At 36.6% G+C, this 22,154-nt stretch overlaps 1 protein-coding gene across 13 annotated transcripts in view; it reads left to right on the plus strand.

Annotated features, from left to right (window-relative positions):
• MAGI2 (membrane associated guanylate kinase, WW and PDZ domain containing 2) overlaps positions 1–22,154 on the plus strand; it is a 659,127-nt gene that overhangs the window by 466,888 nt on the left and 170,085 nt on the right. For 9 of the 13 annotated variants that reach the window (XM_088134918.1, XM_088134917.1, XM_088134920.1 and 6 more), the window contains one exon: positions 11,124–11,204. The exons of the other annotated variants lie outside the window; for them this stretch is intronic. In XM_088134918.1, coding sequence (XP_087991044.1) covers positions 11,124–11,204 — 81 coding nt within the window. The remainder of the gene's footprint in view (positions 1–11,123; positions 11,205–22,154) is intronic. 13 annotated transcript variants of the gene reach the window in all.

Genomic DNA, 22,154 nt, shown 5'->3' on the forward strand with positions numbered 1-22,154 from the left:
ACAGTGGAAAGATGTCACACTGGATATACATAAGAAACTGGCTGACATTTTAATAATTAAAAGGGACATACAAGCAATAAAGGAGAGAGAGATCTGGATAATTTTTCTGTATTAGATATACAAAAGAGACATGTTAAAGCTTTGAAGAATCTCATGAGAAGGGACAAAGAAAAAATGAAAAAAAATTAAGTTCTATGACTTTATTTGAATGGACTAAAGATTAAGATGGTTGGAAGTAAAAGGAAGGAATATAAAGTTGGTTTATTCAATCAACAACAAAAGATATGTTATTATTTCTGGTAACCCTTAATGGACTTTTGTTGACACCGGGACTGAAATGGCAATGCTTTATAGATCTGATTATAGTTAAGAGATGGGATATGGGAAGAAGAGATCATTTGTTGTAATTGAAAAGTTATTAAAATAGTTTATATTTGTTGTGATGAAGGTTGGGAATCACTTCTTTGTATATTTTTATTATTATTTACTATATTCTTATTTTTCTTTCTTTTATTTTTCACTTTCTATGCTTTGTCTTTCTTATTCTTTTTCCCCCTTTGCGCCTTTTACTTCTTCTATTTTTCTATCTTTCTTTTAGTTTGTATTAGTTTTTACTATTGTAATCATAATCTCTAATAAAATTACTTGGGAGAAAAACCTGATATATTGATCTAGATATTCAGAAAAAGTATAGTTTGAAACAAATGAATATACTACCCATTATGCTGAGCAGTAATGAAATATATTCATTTTGGTTGCATCTAAAATAGATATTTGCTTCTCCAAGTTACCCATGTAACTGACTTACCACTAGCTTAACACTTTGACCTATATATATTTTAAGTAAATATTCAAGAGACTGGGATCAGTTAATTAATATGATTAGCATTTGAAGATTCTTTTGTTGTTCAGTCATTAAGTCATGTCTGACTCTTCATGATCCCATGAACCATATCGCACCAGGCCTTGCTGTCCTTCACTGCCTCCCTGAGTTTGCTCAGTTTCATGCTCATTGCTTCAGTGATGCTATCTAACCATCTCATCCTCTGCCGTCCCCTTCTCCTTTTGCCTTCAATCTTTCCCAGCATCAGGACCTTTTCCAAAGAGTCCTCTCTTCGCATTAGGTGGCCAAAGTATCTGAGCTTGAGCTTCAGTATCAATCCTTCCAATGAGCAATCAGGGTTGATTTCCTTTAAGACTGACTTGAAGATTCTTACAATCCCCTTATTTCTTGCCTTTCTTAGTTTCACAAAAACTTGCTTTAACTAACTGGAGGAGAGGGTGTTTATTATTCTCAAAATCCAGTCATAGAAATATATGTCATCATTGTGATGCAAATGGCATTATTTGCATAACATGTAATTATACAGATGATGTAAATTGACAAAACAAACATCATTTGTTTAATACCATCACTCAAAAGACATAAATTACATCAACTGCATGGTAAAATAACATAATGGCATAAATTGCAACATAATATGATATGTTGTCTGTGAAATCCCTTGCACTGAGATCTGATAAATCAAGGTTTCACTGTTACACACTGATATACTTTCAGATCAGAAAGTAAGAGAGAGCCGTGGCCTAGTTAATCTGATAGGTTTAAATTCAATGTTTCCTTCATTTCTTTACTCCTGCTGTCTATTTGAAATAAGACTTAAACCAATTTTGTCCCGCACTTAATTACTATGGTAAGAACTTAACAAGTGTAAGAGTGCCTTCCTTCAAAAGAATTTGAGATTTCTGTATTCTGTTATTTATTTTTCCTGTCTGTGAAAGGAGTAGGCTTTGATAAGATACAAGTAGGAGAAAGCCAGAAACCTAAAATTTCACCCATATAATTCTTAACAGAAAGAGCCAAATCACAACAGAACAAAACCACTGGCTTAGATTAATTATTCTGATTTATAGCTATTAATAGCATTTTATTGAAATGTAGATCATAGGTGTGGAATACAATGTCACATGCTTTATGAGATTATTGTGCAAATGGCATGATACATATATTAACTGCTCCCCTTGACTGTATTGATGATACCCATAATTTAAATTGTTGCTATTAAATTAAATAGAGATGTGCAAAATGGCAATCCACATCTGGAACATTCTGTTTTTCAACCAGAATGGTTTGATCCAAGCATTCAGGAGGCTGTTCATACATTTCTGGACACCTACAAAACATTAAGACATCTCCTGTTCTAATGACACATATTCTCCTGGAAATGCTAGAATCATCTCAAAACATGTAGTTCCATAGACATCGGGGCAGGGGGGCAAGAGGCGACAAGTAAAAAAAGTGTGTGTTGTTGTTCTATCACAGTGCAAACTCTGCCCTTTTCTGATTTACGTTGTGATGTAAGTATGAAAGGGCAGAGCTTGTATTGTGATGGCCTGATGAACATTTTGTCTAGAACCGCTCATTCCAGGGGAAAAAAACAAAAATTCCAAGAGTTAAACGAAACATTTTGGAGAAAATGTGTTTAGCAGTCTGCCAGCAAATGTCTTCATTTAGGACAACCCTGAGGTTAGATAGTAAATACATAGATATAAATATATATCTCCCTTCCCTTCCCTTCCCTTCCCTTCCCTTCCCTTCCCTTCCCTTCCCTTCCCTTCCCTTCCCTTCCCTTCCCTTCCCTTTCCTTCCCTTCCCTTCCAAAAATGATAAGAAATAAGAAATGTAATAAACTAAAAGGATGAATGTAAAATAAAACAAGGACAATATTCTTAAGGACCCATCCCACCCGGGACATTCTTTTTTTGAACTATTACCATCTGGCAGACGGTACAGGATAAGGAAAACAAGGACCAATAGGCTGAAGAATAGCTTCTATCTCAGAGCTGCAACTATACTGAATTCTATCGTATAGTGCAGTATTAATGCAGCATCAGGGGTTGTGCAATATGGAATGTGAAGGTTGTGTTTTATGTGTGTTATGTGTTTTATGGTTTTTATATTTTTAAAGCTGCACTGGGGTGGCATTAATTTCGTTGTACAAGTTGTACAATGACAATAATGATTTCTATTCAAATAAATTATACTATAATGGGAGTCCCTCCATGCCAGCAGAGTAACATTACCTGAGGATCATGAGGGCGATGGTCCCATATGTCTGATGTACCAGGTAAGGATTCTGAATTAGGGGGACAAAAACAGTACTTATTCTTGCAGTTTAGAGAAGGGTTGTTGGAAAAATCTACATAGCGTGATTATGCATTTACTCATTAGGTACCTATCCTGGGAGTGACAAGACTTGGAAAGGTATATCTTAATTATGCTTACAAAACTAGAATGGCCTTTGGGACAGTCTTTTTGGAGCATTTAAATGACACAGGCATGTGTCACAAGTTGTCAGACATGAGGTGCTTGTGAATACAAAAAGAGGTAGAAATGTCACCAGTGATTCTGAGGGTTTGTAGATGAACTGAAATAAAGTGTAAATCAGAATGTATATTTTACGCTTTTATATATTATATGGTTGTGATCAACTGGCTGGAATTCTACTGAAGTTTCATTGCCCAGATGTTTCTCTTCTCCATGTTCACAGAGAGGTTATTCTTTCTTCAGGACATAGAAAGGAATAATAGATGGAATGTTTTGTGCTAGAAAAAGCTCTTCATTGGGGAAATACAGCTTACACAATTTTCTCACATAAGGCTTTGTGAAGAAGGTACAGTGATATTTTATGCTGCTCTGCAAAGTTGGGTATTTGAAAGTAAAATAAATTTTTCCTTTACATCTTCAGAGTAGTATACAGACACTGCCATACATAGAGGACTTTGTTCCACTAAAAAAACTTGATGCTGAGGTTTTTGCTTACAGTATATGTACTGAGTCTTATTCTTACTGTGGAAAGTAAAATAGGTAATTCCAGTCAGTTGAGAATTGTGTTGTCAAAACAACTGCATCAAAGTGGATGATGTCTCTGGTCCTCTTCAAATGCTCAGTTGAATGCATGCTTCAAAATGGGTACAGAAGAGAGAATGCACACAGGGGCCGGTTTTATTTATTTTTTTTTGATCCATAAAATGTATTCATTTTCTCTAGGAACTCAAGGCAGTGTACATACTGTGAACAGCATACACAGTGCACACTCCTATGCTGTACCCTAGGCTATGAGCTAGTGACTGGTCCAGTGAGCCTCCATGGATGAAGGTGGACTTGAACCTGGGTCTCAGTTATCTTGGTCCAACACCTTAACTGCTGCTCCAGAGCCTCTGAACATTCAGCTCTAGAACTGAAAGGCAGCCATACTCATATTGACATCAGCTCAAATGCACCTGTCCTTCAACTCTGTGACGCTCTTTGTTAATCTCAGAAAGAGAATTGGTAGGGCAACTTGCTCAGGCCAATTCCCTATCCAGGTTGAACCCTTCACACATTCAGCTGAATGCCCAAACAGGTCTACAGTTGAATTCCTGAATGGATCTACAGTGAGCTGATGAACAGAGCAACCTCTTAATATGCAAATGTAGGCAAAATAAAATATTGCTCAGTCTCCCAAATCAGTAGTAATAATATGCAGGATCTGCAGTGATCCAAAGAAACTTTTAGAAAATGCATCCATTGAAAAGGAATATGGTGTTTTCTCTTACATTGAAACATACATGGGTCCACATTTAAGCCCTCATATGGCTCTGTATTCCTTTAATATTTTGATAGCCCACAAAATACCTCTCTGTAATTTTGTGTGATCCCAGATTGTCCAGTTCCTTATAACTGTTTCCCTTAAATTCATTGATTGACTGCTGTTCACTGTTTGCTTCTAGAACTTGCTCCGTTTTATCATCAGAACTGTCTCTGATAGCCCTCTGATTATGCTACTTTTTTCCCCTTCATCAGCCTCTCCATGCCCATAAGCTTTCCAATGCCATTGTGCATTTTACTAATCATAATGCTTACAAGCTATCCATTTTTAAAAAAAAAAACAAGGCAAGGGTTATAGGAGACGTCAGCTACTGTATGAAAGTAGTAAAGATACTGGAGACAAAATCATGAGAATGTGAAAACATTTCAGTGATTTCTCAAGACTTGGCAAATTAATTTAATTGTACTCAATGCATCAAGGATTAGATGGAGCCCATTCTTCAAGTGTTTACTCTTTCTGGGAACAACAAAGAATATTATGGTAGAATAAGGCAAACTAAGAAACTGAAGCAGTATAGAGAACAGTCATGTTTCATAAAATGTCATCTAGTGAAATGTCTGATGTTACTTTTATATAAGCCAGATAGCTGGTAATCATGCTATTGTTTCAGATGCTGGGTATTGAACCAGTCAGTTGAAATTATTTTTTTTATCTAGTGCATGCATTTTGGCTCCTTGGACTGGAGAACAGATTATTCCAATTTGGATGCTCCTTCTACTATTTTCTTGAGCTTTAACAATTTTTATTCTTCATATACCATTTTATCCTGAAGATTAAGGATAGATAACAAAATAAATCCAGGTAGTCCCCAGTTTAAGAATGAATTCCATTCCCCAGGTCTGTCCTTAAGTTGAATTTGTATGTGAGCTGGAACAGTATTATTTTATAATACGGTAAAAGTAGTATTGTGTAATTAACTTGAACATTGTGTATTTAACTCAAATCATTGTGTATGTAACTCTAAATTTGCTACAGTAGGCTCTGTTCTTAACTGTGGGTTGTCTTTAAACCAAGCATTCCTAACCCAGGGTCTACCTGTAATTCAAAATAAAAACAGAACTGATCCAAGCAGGAAAAGAAAGAGGAACAAGGAACGCAACTAAATCCTAAATGCGTATTAAGAAGTTTCAAAATTGAATAATATCTCTAACTCATATGCTAATCAGTTTCAAAACTTGAAAACAAGCAGAATTTCCCATGAATGACCGGTGGCCTCTTACAGTACCATGCAACTCAGTTCAGCCTTTTGGAATTATTTTTCAAACATTGTAGGCAGAATGTTAGTTTTAACCAGTAGCCCAAGAGGATGATCGACATGCTAGTCCTAACTTCAGTCAGTCCTGTTCTATAGGGCATGCCACATGGAGTTGAAAGTTGTAATTAGTGGACGAAGTAATGCATCATATCAGTCAGTGGAATCAGTTCATGGTAAAGCTAAATGAAACCAGAAAATCCAAATTCAGTGAAATAGCCAGCACTATTTAGGAAACAGATATGGTTGTAATATTGAAGTTTACCAGATTTCTCTCTATTGGATTGGCAGGCCATTGTAAGCTGTTGCCAATGGAAAGTTAGCACAGTCCATGTCAATGTCACCAAAGGGTTTGCAAATGTTGTGGACCTCTCAGAACTTTCTGGTCAGTAGGGGGCATAGCAACATCAGCCTTTCTAACAGAGAAGCAAAGGACAAGCAAAATGTTCTAGAAGCCATTTTCATTTGCACAAGGAGACTCTTGAAAAACAGCCTGTTTAGTAGAGAAACCATATGTCACTGCCTGCAGTGTCTGGCACTAGAAGCACCTAGTCCCTATGGTGCCCCATGAAGCATCTCGACATAACAAAGAGGATGCCTTCTGCAACAGTGGAAAATGTTTCAGACCTATTTGGGGAGGTAGCATTGCTGGACAACATGTTCCTAACACTAACATACATGGTGGTTTGACGGAGCAGAAATGCATTACTTCTGGTTTGTGTTCGTCTCCAAAATAGCCATTTTTAGCCACTCTGCTTGTCCCTTGCTGCTTAGAAGAACTGGCTGAATTTGACTTTCCCCTCTAGCATACCAGCTGTTTCACTAAAATATAAAGAAACCGCTGCGATTTTTTAAATGTTATCACTTTTTCAAATGTGAATTAATTCGTGAAATGCTTTCATGTTATATTCAGTTCTCAAGTTTTACAAGAGCGTTTCCCTTATTTGAACATAAAGTGTTTCAAAACTGGCTTAGTTTTCTTAGTGTGACGATTGACACATTTCAATAATAAGTCAACCCTATGGTTGTTAGCCATGTTGATGGGAACAAGGAGAGATATAGATCATTTTTGCACTATATATCATCCTCATAGCACCACCCAGCCATTAATGAAGTAATATAAAGCCTGTCCTCATTACTTTTATGTTAGCACAACAATGAATGGATTACTCTAAAACAGTGGTTTTCAACTTTTTTCATCTCATGGCACACTGACAAGGTGCTAATGTGTGTGGTGTCACATCTCATAGGCAGGACTTCCAAATCACAAAACCAGAAGTCTCATGATGTTACAGGTTGCTGTGACGTGGGAGGAGAAATGGAGGCAGTCTGCCTCTAGTGATGTCACAGAGGCAGGGGGATGGTTGTGTGGCTGTGCAGCATTTCCCATCATTTACTTGTGGCTCACTGATGCGGCACACCTGGGGACCTTTCGCACATACAAATCTGCCACAGCACAATGGTTGAAGCCATGGCTCTAATAGCTACTATAAATTGGTAATGCAGTATACATATATCAAGGTCACTAGCTTGGGGAAAGGTCAAGTGTGAACTTTTTTGGCTCATAGGTTTTAAAGTATGAATGGAAGCAATCAGCTAGGGAAGAGCTCTGAAAGTAGTAAGACAAAAGATAGAAAGCAAAAATGGAGCCAGACCCTTTCTCTTTTTAAAAACCCACCTGAGAATGGAACCTGCTCCTCTCTGCCCAGTATCTGCATTGACAGACCCATGTTTTCCTTTAACTCTTAAGAGTGTAGGAACTTAGAATGGGATTTTCCCTATTTACTACAAGGCTAAACAAGGAGCCTTCAGCAGAGTGAATGGGATTAAAAATAATGTTGAAATCCCTGTGGCCCCCACCCTTTTGCTAATCTATGAAAAAGAAATCCTAAATGCTGTGAAAATTGTTGAACAATGATAAGACTGCAGATGTAGATGGTATAACTGGAGATGCTGAATCTTAAGGCTCACAAACCTTGGTAGAAAAGTAGTGGTAATACTTGTTGAGAGAAGCTTATGTAAGAACATGCTTCTGCTCACCTTGTTATAGGAAGGTGAGCATTGGGCAAGTCAGGGGAAATATAAAAGTAAGTTAAATTCAGTAGGAATCAGTTATTTAAGAAGTATATGTAGTAAAGGAAGAAGAGAAATAATGAGTGGGTACTGAATGAATTTGGATGAGTACAAAAGTGCCTAACTGGTATGGAAGAAGTATGTTGAAGTGTTCGGCCATATAAAGACACTAAATAAGGATTGGATTTTTTTTAAAAAAAAGTATATGAAGGAAGAATAAACAGATTGAGAAGAAGGGGAAGACCCAAGAAAGTTTTGGTTCTATGGAATTGATGAGATCCTGGGAAAAAAAAATAAGTAAAAAGTTTAAACAACAAAAGGCAATGTTAAAATGGTGGGAAGATAGAAAGGTATGGCGTGGTTAGTGTAAACTCATTTTAGCTGTGTTTTCTTTTTCTTATCCCATTCCTTTAATTTCACTGGCTTGCTTTTTCTTATTCCCTTTCTGCACTCTGAACAACATAGCTTATACCAGAAGGGAATAGCATGGTTATGTACATATAAAAGGAATTAAAGTTTACTGAAGTGCTAATACTGGATTATCTGTTATTACTTCTCAGTCATGCTACAGTGTAGTCTTAAGTATTTATAGAGCCCTCTACAGATTTTGTGAGAAATACATGGGAAAAGCACCAAATACCACATAAGTAATTTAATTCTACCATGCATTGTATTTTAATTTTTTTCCCCGTATCTCTGCCAAGATTCTGCTGAATTATATAACCTTAGTGACACAGACTGGCTTGGCTTATAAAGCAGAATAAAACTCCTGCGATGGGTTACTAGGCTGCATGTCAAACAGACATTTTAAAGCTCTGCTCTTTTCAGAAAGGCGGCAGAACCTAATGGGCGTTAGTTTGAACCTAAAAATACTTGAGGGCTTGCTAATTGAGAATCGTTTTATGACAAGTAAACTTGGGCTCTGCCTGGTGTTCTAAATACTCATTTCTGATTTCCTTCATACCCTTTCAATTATAAGAATTAACCTGTGATGGTCTTGTGTATTCAGATAATATGACAATGACCATTCTATTCAGATAATGCTGATTGTCATGAGGTGTCATGGAGGTGGGTGTCATGAGGTGGGTGTCATGAGGTGGGTGGAGCCAAGGGAAGATGCCCTCACTCTGTCTTGTCCTGTCTTCAGGTCCTACTCTCTTCCGCATGTCATTGGAGAATGTCTGATATGGGGATCTCCTCTACTATGCGTTGGACCCCTTCCTGATTTAGGAGCCTGCTTTCATAAATTCCTAAACCTTTTAAAAAGAGTAACTGCTCCCTTTCGGTTACTCTGAAAACTGCTCCCTCCTAAAATGAATGGAAACAGACAGCAAAGAATCAACAGTGAGGTAGAAGCAAAAAAATATGAAAGGTTAGGCTCCCAACTGAGTGTTTGCTTATCTATTAACATTACTGATTATCTTTCATAGGCATGAAAGGGGAGTTCCTTCTGTTTTTTCCCTCTTTGGCCTATGACAACCTCAGATAATAGAACTAGTTAAATGTATGATTTGGACATATGGTATAATTATCAACTGGATCTTTGAAAGTGACCTTCCTCCTTCCAAATGTTCTCTTCAAATTCAATCAGCTTTAATCAATTATGGGTTTTTTTTTCAGCATTTAAAAAAGTTTAAATACAATGCCATTTCCACCATTTATTAGCGATTTTACAGTCACTTGGATTGAGATGGGTGACTATAGAAATTGCATAAATAAATAAATAATGTTTTCCATAGTTTTCATTATTTCTTTCACTTTTAAAGCAGGGTACTGATCATTTTGGTGACAGTTCTCCAGATAAGGAAGGCTGGTTGTAATCCTACTCTATGATTACTTCAGACATAACTTGATATTGCTTAGAAGTAGTTTTAGTTAATCTCACAATGCACATGTCCACTTTTTTTTTCCTTTAACAGTTTACAAATTTTTTCCTAAGTTTTGAGGGATAAAAATGAGGCCTATAAAATTTGAGGCCATTTTTCAGGTGTTCAGCTTGTAAAAGGTGTTGCGGTGAGGCATTTGGGTAGATGGCAGGTTTTAAATGTTTGTTTTTCACTTTGATGTTGGTCATCCATTGTCCTGTTCCTTCAGAATATCTAAGAATAATTTCATGTCTGGATTGATTGATTTGATTATGTGCCACTAAGTCAGTGTTGACTCTTACTGACCACATAAGAGTTTCTTCAAGAGGATCTGTCCCCAGTCTGGTCCTTCAGGTCTTCCAAGGGTGCACCCATTGCCACTGTCATTGAGTCCATCCACCTTGCTGCTGGTCATCTTCTATTTCCTTCCACAATTTAGCTTAATACAGTTTATATTGACTGTGTAATAGTGAATAAGTTTCAAAATATTTTGTCAATCTAGAAAAACAACACTTGTATCTGTTAGTGGATGTAAATACAAGCAAAAGTAATTTCTTGCCTAGCATGGTAATAGTAGCTGGTAATAATCAACCATGTAGAATGTTCTTGCATGTTATACAATATATTAACAAACAGCCACACCTTGTTGTAGTTTTTACATTACATAATTAAATTGGATTGGATTTTATTACAGCTTTATCTTGGATTTGGGGGTGGATTTTACTATTTCATGCAATCTACTCAGAGACTATTTGTTACATGCAGTTTAAAATAAGTATTTTGTTCCATATATTTTCTCTCTTATTTTTGATATATTTCTTGAATTAATAAAAGTATTCATTTTTTAAAAAAAATATTGAATATTTTATTCCTTTATTTTTAGAGTTTAATGCATTAGCACAAACTGAAAATGTATTCAGAGAACTCATAGTTATTCATATTATGTAGAGGTAGAGGATGGGAATTAATAATAGAAAGCACCTTATTAATTTGTTAGTGCTATTAGATGATGTGTAAAGAAAAGCAATATTCTGTTTTTTACAAAGATAGTGTGTCTTAGAATTGCTCTTAATCTTTAACCAGTTCCTGGACTGTTTGAATTATTATCTGTATGGTAAGAATGCCTAAGTGAAAGAGGATACTTCAACAAAATGGATGTTGTAAAACCTACTGTTTTGCTAGTTAAAAAATGAAAATCCCAGTAATTAACAGTAATTGGATAAATGTTATAAGGACCATAATTCCATGGACCTCAATGGTCAATTTCCTCTCCCCATACAGATCTTAATCTAATGGGTTGGATCCAAAGGTTCCCTTCTTCCAACGGAGGAAGCTTTCCTCTGACAAAGGAAGAGAATGAAGGTAATAAAGCTAAATTAATGTAATAAAGGTAACTGTCATGGCTCCAGGTGTATTCAGTTTTTTAGCAGAATTAGCACCTGCTCAGAGGACTGTTCCGATTCTGCTGCTTCCAGTCTATTTAACTTAAGATCTTGTTCTAAAATTCAGCGGGAAAAAAAATAGCAAATCCTTTTTTTCCCCTTATTTTATTGGGAACGCAAGCAAAGTTTTAATTTGTTTCTTTATTTTGTTCTAGGCCTTTTCTAAGCTTGCCTTTTATCTAGTTAGTTTTGCTTCCCCACCCCTCAACCCCGTAAATTGTTTTGCTAAGGTATGTATGCTTCTGAAGTGAATATGCTTCTTTTGCTACTGCTGCTGCTGAGCATATCAAAAGTTGAAGACATAGACATCCAATTTATCTGCAAATGATAGTATCTTCTCCATTATACTGTTAATTCACAATTGTGTTCTCTAGTGTTAAAATAAAGGAGTTGTTTTGATTCATAGAGCTGCAGCTTTGTGCTTGGTTTTTTTTTTTTAATCATTATCTAGATGTTTTTAAAATATCCTATTTTCTGGGGAAATTAAAAAAAAAACTAAAGAAGAGAGAGAAATTGGAGCAGAGCCTTCATCTGTTATCTCTGCTTAACTTAATACCTGTTTTGCATGAAAAACATTTTGCTTGAAGAGCATCTGGAAACTTCAGATGGTGCAGAATGTGGCTGCGCAGAGAGTTCCATGTGCCCCTAGTTCCACTAGTTTCATTGGCTGCCAGTTTGCTTCCAGATGCAGCTCAAGGTGCTGGTTTGGACCATTACAGCCCTACATGGCATGGGACTGGGTTATTTGAGGGACTACCTCTTCCTGATTACATCTACCCATCCCACCAGGTCAGGCAGGAGGGGTATGCTGCAGGTCCTGTCTCCAAAGGAGCTCCATCTGGTGGGACCCAGGCAGAGTGCCTTTTCTGCTATGGCCCCCAGCCTTTGGAACATTATTCCCCTCAAGGTGAGGTTACCCCATCTCTGTTAGCCTTCCGGAAGGCCCTTAAAACATGTTTTTTTCACCAACCTTGGGGACCCCAGGGAGAGCCTGCAAGGTGGCTGTATGAGATTAAGTGATGTTTGTTCTCCCGTTTCTTGGGTTTTATATGTTTATTTTATCTGTTTGCTTTAACTGTTTATTTTATTTTTGATTGTTTTTAGATTGTTGTGGAGTTTTTAACTGTTGCTGTGTTGTATGATGCCAGAGTTGTGTGTTTGTGAGAGGGGTGGCTATACAAATGCGCTAAATTAAATAAATAAATAAATAAATAACAATTCTAATTTCCTAACATCTCAAAATAGACCCTCAAAAAACTCCTGTTTGAAGTTGCTGTTCACTTTTAGCAATATAGTGCTTTATTGGACTTCACAGCAACAGACTTTGTATACAGCAGACCAAATTTCTACTATGATTCACAGGATTTGCATAATTGACAGCTTTCTCCCCAGTTAGTCTGTTAAAATGAGATTGTGATGCACTGAGCCAGATGGACCAATGCCTACATTCTACTGAGTGAAAAACCCTAAACAACTCTACATCCAAGGATTGGTGAACAGGCCTTACAAAAGAGATCACCTACAAGCCAGATCTTGAAGCGCATAGCATGATTATCTCTATAAATACATGATCCTACTGCATATAGTCATGCTGTACCCATGGGGATGAAGTCTTTGCTGTGGAGCAGCCCCTCCATGTGTGAAAGCATGGCTATTGGCTTTGATTGATTCTAAGGTGAGATAAATGTAGGCCTCCATTTCCTTAGCAATTATAGTCTTTTAGCCTTTTAATTTTTCCATTTTTTAAAAAAAACTTAGCCTGACAGACACATCTGTACACCAAGAAGCTGAGGGGATAGATATTAAAGTGTTTCATACTTCACAGCTGGGCATCCTCCAACTCCAGAGCCAAATGTAGTGTCTAGGATCACATTCTGTAACCCTTGGAATTCTCTCTGATCATGATTGCTGGAACAGAAAGCATCAATTTCCCACCCTTTCAAGGTGGAAAATAGATGCAAACTGTACTAAAAGCTATAAAAAAATTAGGTAGTAAACTTTGAAAAACAAGCAACTGATTGATATGTCATTGTGTTTATTTTGTGGCTTGTTTCTTTTATACATGAATGTATTATTGTATTTTTATGGACATACCTAAACCACTGAGTATGCCTCTTGGTTGGAGTAGGTATAAGTCTAATAAAATATTAACAGAAAAAGAAAAATAACAGTAAGATGAATAACTAATTAAAAGTATAGTTATTCAAAAATTCTAGACATGCTGGATAACTACATCAATCATTTTTATTCATTCAGTTATCCCATTTATTAATGCCAGTATCCCTATGTACCCCAAACTGTAATGTCAACAGTATAAGAAATTGGCCATGTTTCATGGTAAGCCAGAATTGTAAAAAATTCTACCTTACCTTGAACATTAATTCTTTCTAGTAGCTATAGTGAAATAAATCTTCTCTTGCTGACTATTTTTTCATGATATGCAAATTTGGATGAGTAACCTGCATTCTTCTTCTTTGTATTTTAAAAAAAAAGTAAAAGTCCAAACATGATGAATAAATAATGAATTAATACCTGAGTTATTGCTTCTTTAGGTTCATGGCAACAGAATTAGGAATCTTAATGAAGTGAGAATTAGCCATTAGGAGTTCAAACAAGATTAGAGTATCATTGTAAATGCACTCATTTTACCTGTTCATATTCAGAAAAATAAATGCAAATAAAGTTACAAATAAAATATGTGAGTGATTAAATGGGTCTTTCTTGTAAACAAATATATAGAAATACAAGTCCAAAACATTAAAACAATTGTCTGTACTCCTGCTCTTTCTTTATATTTAAACAAATACTTAAATAAGGCATTCAGATATGAGAAAATGAGCAAACACATAGAGATCCATACAGGTTGAACTGGTGATCATTTCTTCAGTTCATCCATCCTTGAACATCAAGTCATTGATTTGTTTCTAGGGTATGGGAAAATGAGTTGCTACATCATATATTGATGATTAATCAGTGCATTTTGAAAGGATATATTTTAAAATAAATGGCATAAGAGATTCTTAGTTTTTCCTGTGGTTCTGCTGAGTGAATTGCAGGCTACCTATGTTGAAGTTTTTGTTCAGACCAATTTTAAGTGAACCTTCTCTGAATTTTTCAGTGTAATAGGCTTTAAAAATGTACCAAAATATCAAACATATATTTTGGATGAAAGTGTTTATTGTAGGACAAAATGTACAGTGCATATGAGTCCACAGAGAAATTATAGTTAATGTGCATGCAAAAATTGTGAACAAATACTTTTAAAATGATTCAGGTACTCATTTCTTTAAAATCATACATTGCAGAAAGTGTGATTCAGAAATGAAATGTGTATGTGAAATTGATAAAATTCATCAGGTTGGAAATCTCTCGGTGAGTTGTGACAGAGAGACAAGGAAAGCTTAAATATCTTAGCCCAAATGTAATCCAGGAAAGCATGTCTCTCCTTTAAGATAGCTTTTTGAAGTCCCATGACTTCTTTTCTGAGCTAGAATCAGAACCACACCAAGATCTTAATACATAAATTGTCTGTGAAATTTCAGATATTTTGAAATTTTGATTTATCTTTCTTCTGTAAAAATTGACACAGTGTGGTATGAATTTAATGATCTATTTTCCACAGAAACTAGGACCAGAAATAACAGATATATTCAGCAGCTATCTAGATTGCATTTAAATGTAAGAAAAAAAAAATCTTGATGGTAAGATATGTACAACAGTGAAACAATCTGCCTATGGAAGTTGTAGGTTCTCCACCTCTTAAACCTCCAAGGTTTTAAGATGATGCTGGATGGCCACGTCTCAGGATGTTTTAATTTTATAATTACCATATGCAATCAGCTGATACAAATCTGCAAAAGAGATTGTATAATTGTTAGCTCTGATAAATAAAAAGAAGCCAGTTGCCTTTAAGACAATTTTCATCTCTGGTTTCTCTTCAGATCGTATTTCATCACTTAAAAGCATCTGCATACTCAGAGTGATTTGTACTTTGTACTTTGTAAAAAATCCAGTCATTTTACCAGGTTTTTAATAGCCATGCACGGTTCATTCATTGTAGAGACTTAAACAGAGGAAAATACCATTTCTTCTGTGTACCTATGCATAAATGCATGAAATTTAAAGGCGTAAAGGCGCAAACAAGGGCCAGCCCAACCTTGAATGCTGTTTTTCCTTTGCAGTCCTGAGTATTTGAAGCAGTTACTAGCTGTTGATTTCACACTTTATGAATTTCATTTTCAGCTAGGAGAGATTAGCTGCATGTAAAGCCTATCAATGAAGAAATGGCCCCAGTTTTGATGTAATTCTGCTCAATTTTCTTGCTATTCAGATTTCCTGGAATGATCAACGTTCTCTCACTTCCAACCAGATTAAATATTGTGTAGTCTGATTTCGGATATAGTGCTACAAGGCCTTCTGCATCTTCTCCTTGTGAATGGAATGTTTACTATGTGTAAGACAGTAATTTGGGACCAATGGACTCATTTAGAATTATGAGAATTGTAATACCAGTTTACCAGTAACCTAAAGCAATTGCTCTAACATTCCTGGGATGCTCTTTTACTTCTACTCAGGACTGAGCGGTGGACCTTCCTTCACTGGAGGCATTTAAACAGAGGATGGATTGACATCCATTGAGGATATTGAAATAGTGGATTCCTACGTTGGGCAGGGGGTTGGATTAGAAGATCCACAATCTCCCTTCCAACTCTTAAAATAGATGAATCTACAACATTCTATCTTCCCTTTTATCTCTCTTCCTCCCCCACTCCAGAATTAAGGTACGCTGTCCACAAAGCAATGGGTTGCAGTCAAGTACCATTTTCATTTATTCAGAATGCCTATGGAGCTGATTTGTGTCCCAAAGGCATTCTTGCAAATAAGGGTGATGTTAGAATGGCTTGCTTTGTTTTTTTCCATTAGTAGTTGAATGCTATTTTAAGTGTAATGGCAGGTGTAGTGTTTTAAGTGTTTAGTAGCAGTTAGTAATCCCTTTGAGGGTTTTTTGTTTTGTTTTTAATTATTCTGAAGCATCTCTAAAAACATACATAAATTGGAGAAATTGATAATTTCTTTCTCTTTTGTTGAATGTGATTCACTTATAATTGACTAGGTCTGGAGTGATAACCAATTCCCAGAACAGAGTGGTATAAGTATATATAAGCATGCATCTACTTCTAGATGTAGTTACATACCTTCCCAGTCAAATGAAGCACTTTTGCTTCTGACAATTGTTCTGGGGCTTGAGAGCTGTGGGGCACATCATTCTGGCTACTATTGCCTTCTTCTGGAATGTTTTCCAACTTCCCAGTTTAGTTTACAGTCCTTAAATTTCAAGTACTAACCAGGCCCAACTCTTCTTAGGGACACACCATTCTTAGTATGGTTCAGGTTGCTTCTTGAGTATTTCCTGTTGGTAAAGCTCTTGAAAATAAAGTAGAAACTGCATTGCAAACCAGATTACAATGGAATGAAAATGTCATCAGCAATGTAACTTGGAAAATGGACTATTCAGTTGCCTGCAGTTTTTTTTGAAAAGACAAAATGCCGTGACATTCAAGTAACTCAGATGCTTGTAAATCTTTCACAACCTACCCTTGATTAAAAAACAAAACAATGAATTGTTTTCCTGTTGGCTGGAGCTAAAGCTTCCTCCAATCTCAGATAAGGGCCTTTTATCACACTCTTCCTACTTCCTTTCACTGCTGACTTAGTTGTGTCTGGCAGATGTCAAGATAAAACTGCTTCTGGCAAGAACAGCAAACATTCAAGCCAAAAATTCTAGTAAATTCCATTTACGCTGTAAATGCATGCAACCATTCAGAAATAATTAAAATATTTACTTCTCATTCATAGTGCAATCTTACTTAGAAATGAGTCCCATTACATTCAGTGAGTTTTACGGTCAGGAAAGCAGCCAGCAGCCCTTACTTATCAACAAAATTGCAATATTTTTTCCCCATTGGCCTATATGTCAAGAGTTCTGGCTGTGGTTGCCACCTAAATCAATTTACAACTTCCTTGGTACCTGTTTTCCAAGCCATTGTTCTTATTACCAGCTTTCTGTAATGCAGATGAGTATCAGTAGAATGGTCTTTGTGCCATTAGAGAATCTGTGCTTGATATAATAAAAGTACATCCTTACATACACAGCTATAAATGGAAGGAAAGCTAAATCAAAAGCCACAGAGGCAGATCTCTTCTTTCCAGACTTCCCACCTAAAATATATTAATGATAAGCTGCCATCAGCCAAATAAAAACATCTTGACAGACCCCAGTCTGTTTTGCTGGGGTTAGTCATTCTACCAAGGACTTCTGTCTTCAAATAAGTACAAACACACTGCAGCAACCCGGAACAGCAGAAAAGGAAACAGACCACCTATACAACATCTTCCAACAAAATGGACACCCACACAACTTTATCAAATAGTGCCTGTCCACTCAACCCACTACAGCACAACCAACACAAGCTATGAAAGGATAACACTGCCATACATCAGAAACATCACAGAAACAACCAACAGACTAATACAACCACACGGCATCACCATAGCACACAAACCAACTAAAGCCCTCCAAAACATCTTAAGCAAACCAAAAGACCAGTAGCCCAAGAAGAAAAAACAGGAGTCAACCACAACATACTGTGTAAGGACTGTAACAACCACTATTTAGACAGACATACAGAAGGCTAGCAGAGCGTATCCATGAACAGCAACTAGCAGTCAGGAGAGACAATGAAAAATCCTTAATCTCACAACACATGGACAGAGTCAACCATAGTTTCAGCTGGGAAACTGAGCATCTTAGACCAAGCTAAATCCAAAAATACTGGAGAATTCCTGGAAGCTTGGCATTGAGACAAATCAGCAATCAAGAGACACATAGAGATAAACCACATTTACACACCATTCAAAAGAGATAATAAAAAAGCTAAGGAGGAAACAAAAAAGACCAGAATACATCGTCTCCAGCAGCCAACACCCAGATAAGCTGGGATTAACACCAGACAAACCATCAAGCAGAAAACAATACCCTAATCAAGGAAGTACCAAGGAGAAAACCACACCTCCACCAACACTGGCAGGGCAAGCCATTGTATATAAACAGGGAGCAAACCCCACACTCACTAGCTCTGATGATGTTACCTAGTCAAATAATCTAGAAGCAAACAACCAAGCTCAAAGAGCACCAAGGACTCCATAGTTCAACCCTGAGTTACACATATTCTCTTCTATTGGAACTTCTCTCTTCAGCCTACTCTAGGAAAAGGAAAGGAAAATGCTTTGGACTTTCCTACCCAAAGCCCAGAAATACAGAACAATCCTTGTGCCAATCCTTTTACATCAGGAATAGCTGTGCAATCATGCAAGCTTGTACTACTATTAAACGGATAAAGTCAAAGCTCTAGATATAAAAAAGTTGTTCATGAGAAAAGAGAAATACAGCACAAGACAGGCAAAAATCACACACACACTTCCAAATAATGCATGCAGACACCTTATGTAATTAGCTTCTAATTCCTGCTTGAATACATTGTTTGGTTTTAACACATACTGTATATAGGATTCATGGCAAAGATAATGATTGGACAGAGATCACTGGCCCTCTGTTTGGTTACTGTTAAACAGGACCTCCTTCCTCCTCTTTCTCCTCTCTTCCTTGAGGGTTACTTTCAGCTTTATAGAATGTGGAAGATGAGTAAAAGCCAACCTTTTGGGGGTGATGGACTATAAAGAGAAAAATGGTCTTTACTTTGTGCATGTGTGCGTGCACATGGGTGGGTGGGTGTGCATGTGTGTGTGAAACTTCAAGACAGTGTTGACTCCTGGCAACTGCCTGGACAAGTCCAGGCAGTTTTCTTGGCAAGATTTCAGAAGTAGTTTGCCATTGCTTCCTTCCTAGGGCTGAGAGAGAGTGACTGGCCCAAAGTCACCCAGCCGGCTTCAGGCCTAAGGCAGGACTAGAACTCATGGTCTCCCAGTTTCTAGCCTGACGCCTCAACCACTACACCCTTCTTTTTATTGCAGATTCAAACTATTGCCAAGTCTTTCTAGTCATTACATGTCTTTTAAAAAATTCTTTTCAAGTTGTACAACAATTGTGTTACATTCTAATACATGTTTAATGTGAAGGACAGGTTTTTGAAATAAAACGGTAAGTAAATGTACTGACCAGGAACTCATTCCAGCAGAAAGGTCATGACTCCCACTCTGGAAGAAGTCCCAGAGCTGCCTTATTCCCACATCTATCCACTATTACTGCACTGTCAACTTCTCAAATGAGTTCACTACATTACCTTCATATCTTTCTTGTGGGGTTCTTTGCCACTGAGGAAAAATGGACACTTGGCTCTATGTGCCTCTGCATGATCCAACAACGTCTTTCTTATCCTCCCTACCTAAAAATTTAGAATAACTGTATGGTTTCCTCATCCCTGTCTCTCAATGGAGATTCTTAGTCTTTTTCTTTCACCTGCTACCCTTTAACTCTCCCAATGATATCCATGTTCAGAGGGAAGATGGAATATGAGTGTTTAGGTGCATTAAACGGTGCCAGAAGGAAGATGGCTGAAAACTACTTTCCACTGCTACAGAAATTCGGTCTAGAAATACAAAAGTATAAATAACAGCTGCCTAGATTTAATTTAAATATAAAGAAAAACGTCTTAACAGTAAGATCTGTCCAACAGTGATAGTCTACCTGTGGCGGTCATGGGTTCTTCAATTCTGGAAGTTTTTAAGAAGAGGCAAATCTCAAAGATGACTTAATTGGTTTTTCTGGATATCTGAGAGAGTTAGACGAGATTGAAGTTTGCAGTCCCTTCCAACTACATGACTCTATTATTTTTTTCCAGTATTAATTACTTTGTCATCTGAATCTCTGCCCAGTTTCCCTTGTGTCCCATGCTAGGTGGAACAGTTCTATGAAAAGCTGATAAATAAATCAATGAACAAGTTTCTCTGTGCTGTCCTTATGAAAAGGCTATACAGAGAAGTAGCATTAATGTGACCTACAAAACGTCTGCTGAAGGAAATAAGGAAATGTGCATTTTTTACTGTGGAAATTAAGGACTTTGAATTAAAGTTTTCTTTTTCCCCAACAAGCAACCCAAGACATATTGTATGCTGCCAATGTTCTTACATTGTTTTTCATTTTGAACAACAACAAAACAAGCCTCTTACATAAACCCATTTGCATGCATCTGATGTTAGACTGAACTGCTTAGCAGCATGATATAATCCATTAACACCCTTTTACCACCATATAAAAAAATCCCATGAAGATAAATGTTATCTAAAATCACTCTGCTAACAGATGAAATAAGGGTGAGAAGGTGTTCTTCAGTTAAACAGAATGAAGAAAGCAGTATCCCCATCCTCTTCCTCATCCAACTTTTATCTTAACTGTTGGCCCCGCTTTTCTTGCTTTTGACAAACATTTGTAATCTTCTGGCATAGAAACTATTCCCACCCCTTACTTGAGTGTGGCAAAATAGCTCTCCTTAATCTGATGTGCTACAGATGTGTTGGATCACAACTCCCATGATTTGTAATCCGGAATGATCAACTCAGTTGTTCCAAATATGAGCAGAGATCAACAGGTTGAGAAAGGTTGGTCTGTGATAAGAAAGGGGTCTATTGAATTTTTTTATTTGTTTATCTATTTATTGGTCTGCAAAGTCTTTGCCCAGGACAAAGGAATGCGCCTTCAAAACCAATCACGTTAAGAAGAGTAACAATATAGGATTGTCAAAAACAGCAGTGGAGATGTAATAAGGACATATGTTTTTACAATGTCCTATACTTACTAAGTTTTGGGAGAAAGTAGTGGACTATATAAATATGATAGTGCGACAAAAGCTGAAATTTTCAGAGGATAATATTCTTTGAACTGTATACCTACGTAAATGGATTCTCTGTGCCCCTGCTATGGCCAAAAGACTGATATTACAGATTTGGGGGTGGGTATAGTGGGTTTTGTATTTCTGTAAGCCACCCAAAGTCACTGTGAGTGAATTGGGCAGCTATATAAATTGGTTAAATAAATAAATAAATTGGAAAAATAAATGGATGGCCCCATTTATTCAATGGATTGAAGACCTGATTGCACTTGCCACTTACGAGCGGATTGCCTATAGACGTAGACTTTGTGTGGACAAGTATAATGAAATATGGGACTCATTTATACAAAACACAGTAGGTAAAAAAAAAAAAAAGATAGTTACATAAATGTATTGGAAATATATATGCATCTGAATAATATTTGCATTAGATACATTTATATAGATTTGTAACTATTTACTGTTATAATGACCTATTATGCTGTTTTTTATTTTCTTTGCTGTACGTCTGTCGCTTTTATTTTTGTGTTTTGTGTTTTGTTTTTCTTTTTACTTTTGTTATTAATTAAAAAGCAATAAGCTTATAAGAAAATAAAAAAGAAGAGTAACAATATAGTGTTCAGTCTGCATTCTTACCCTTGGAATTAAAAAAAATTCTTTGGAATAATCTAATGCAAGTAAGAAAATTTAGCTATGGTTCTGCATAACTTAACTATTAAGTTACATATTAACCGTATTTCTGTACGTCTTTTCTGTATTTCTCCTCATTTTCTGTTTAAGTCTAATTTGTAGGATGTCATAGCAAGGGGCAACACCCAGCTGACCTTGGCTGATCCTGAAGAAGCTAAGCAGTGTTGGACTTGGTTAGCATTTAGATAGGAAACTAGGAAATTCTAGCATTGGACTAAGAGCATGAAGACTCAAGTTCTAGTCCACCCTCAGCTACAGAAGCTCACAGGATAACTTTTGGCCAATCACACTTTCTCAACCCAACCTACCCCACAGGAATATTATTATGGGCAAAA

This window comes from Python bivittatus, unplaced genomic scaffold (assembly GCF_059951505.1).
Source record: "Python bivittatus isolate LINGU-HERP-01145 unplaced genomic scaffold, Pbiv_v1 ctg000120_np1212, whole genome shotgun sequence".
NCBI classification, from domain to species: Eukaryota; Metazoa; Chordata; class Lepidosauria; order Squamata; family Pythonidae; genus Python; species Python bivittatus.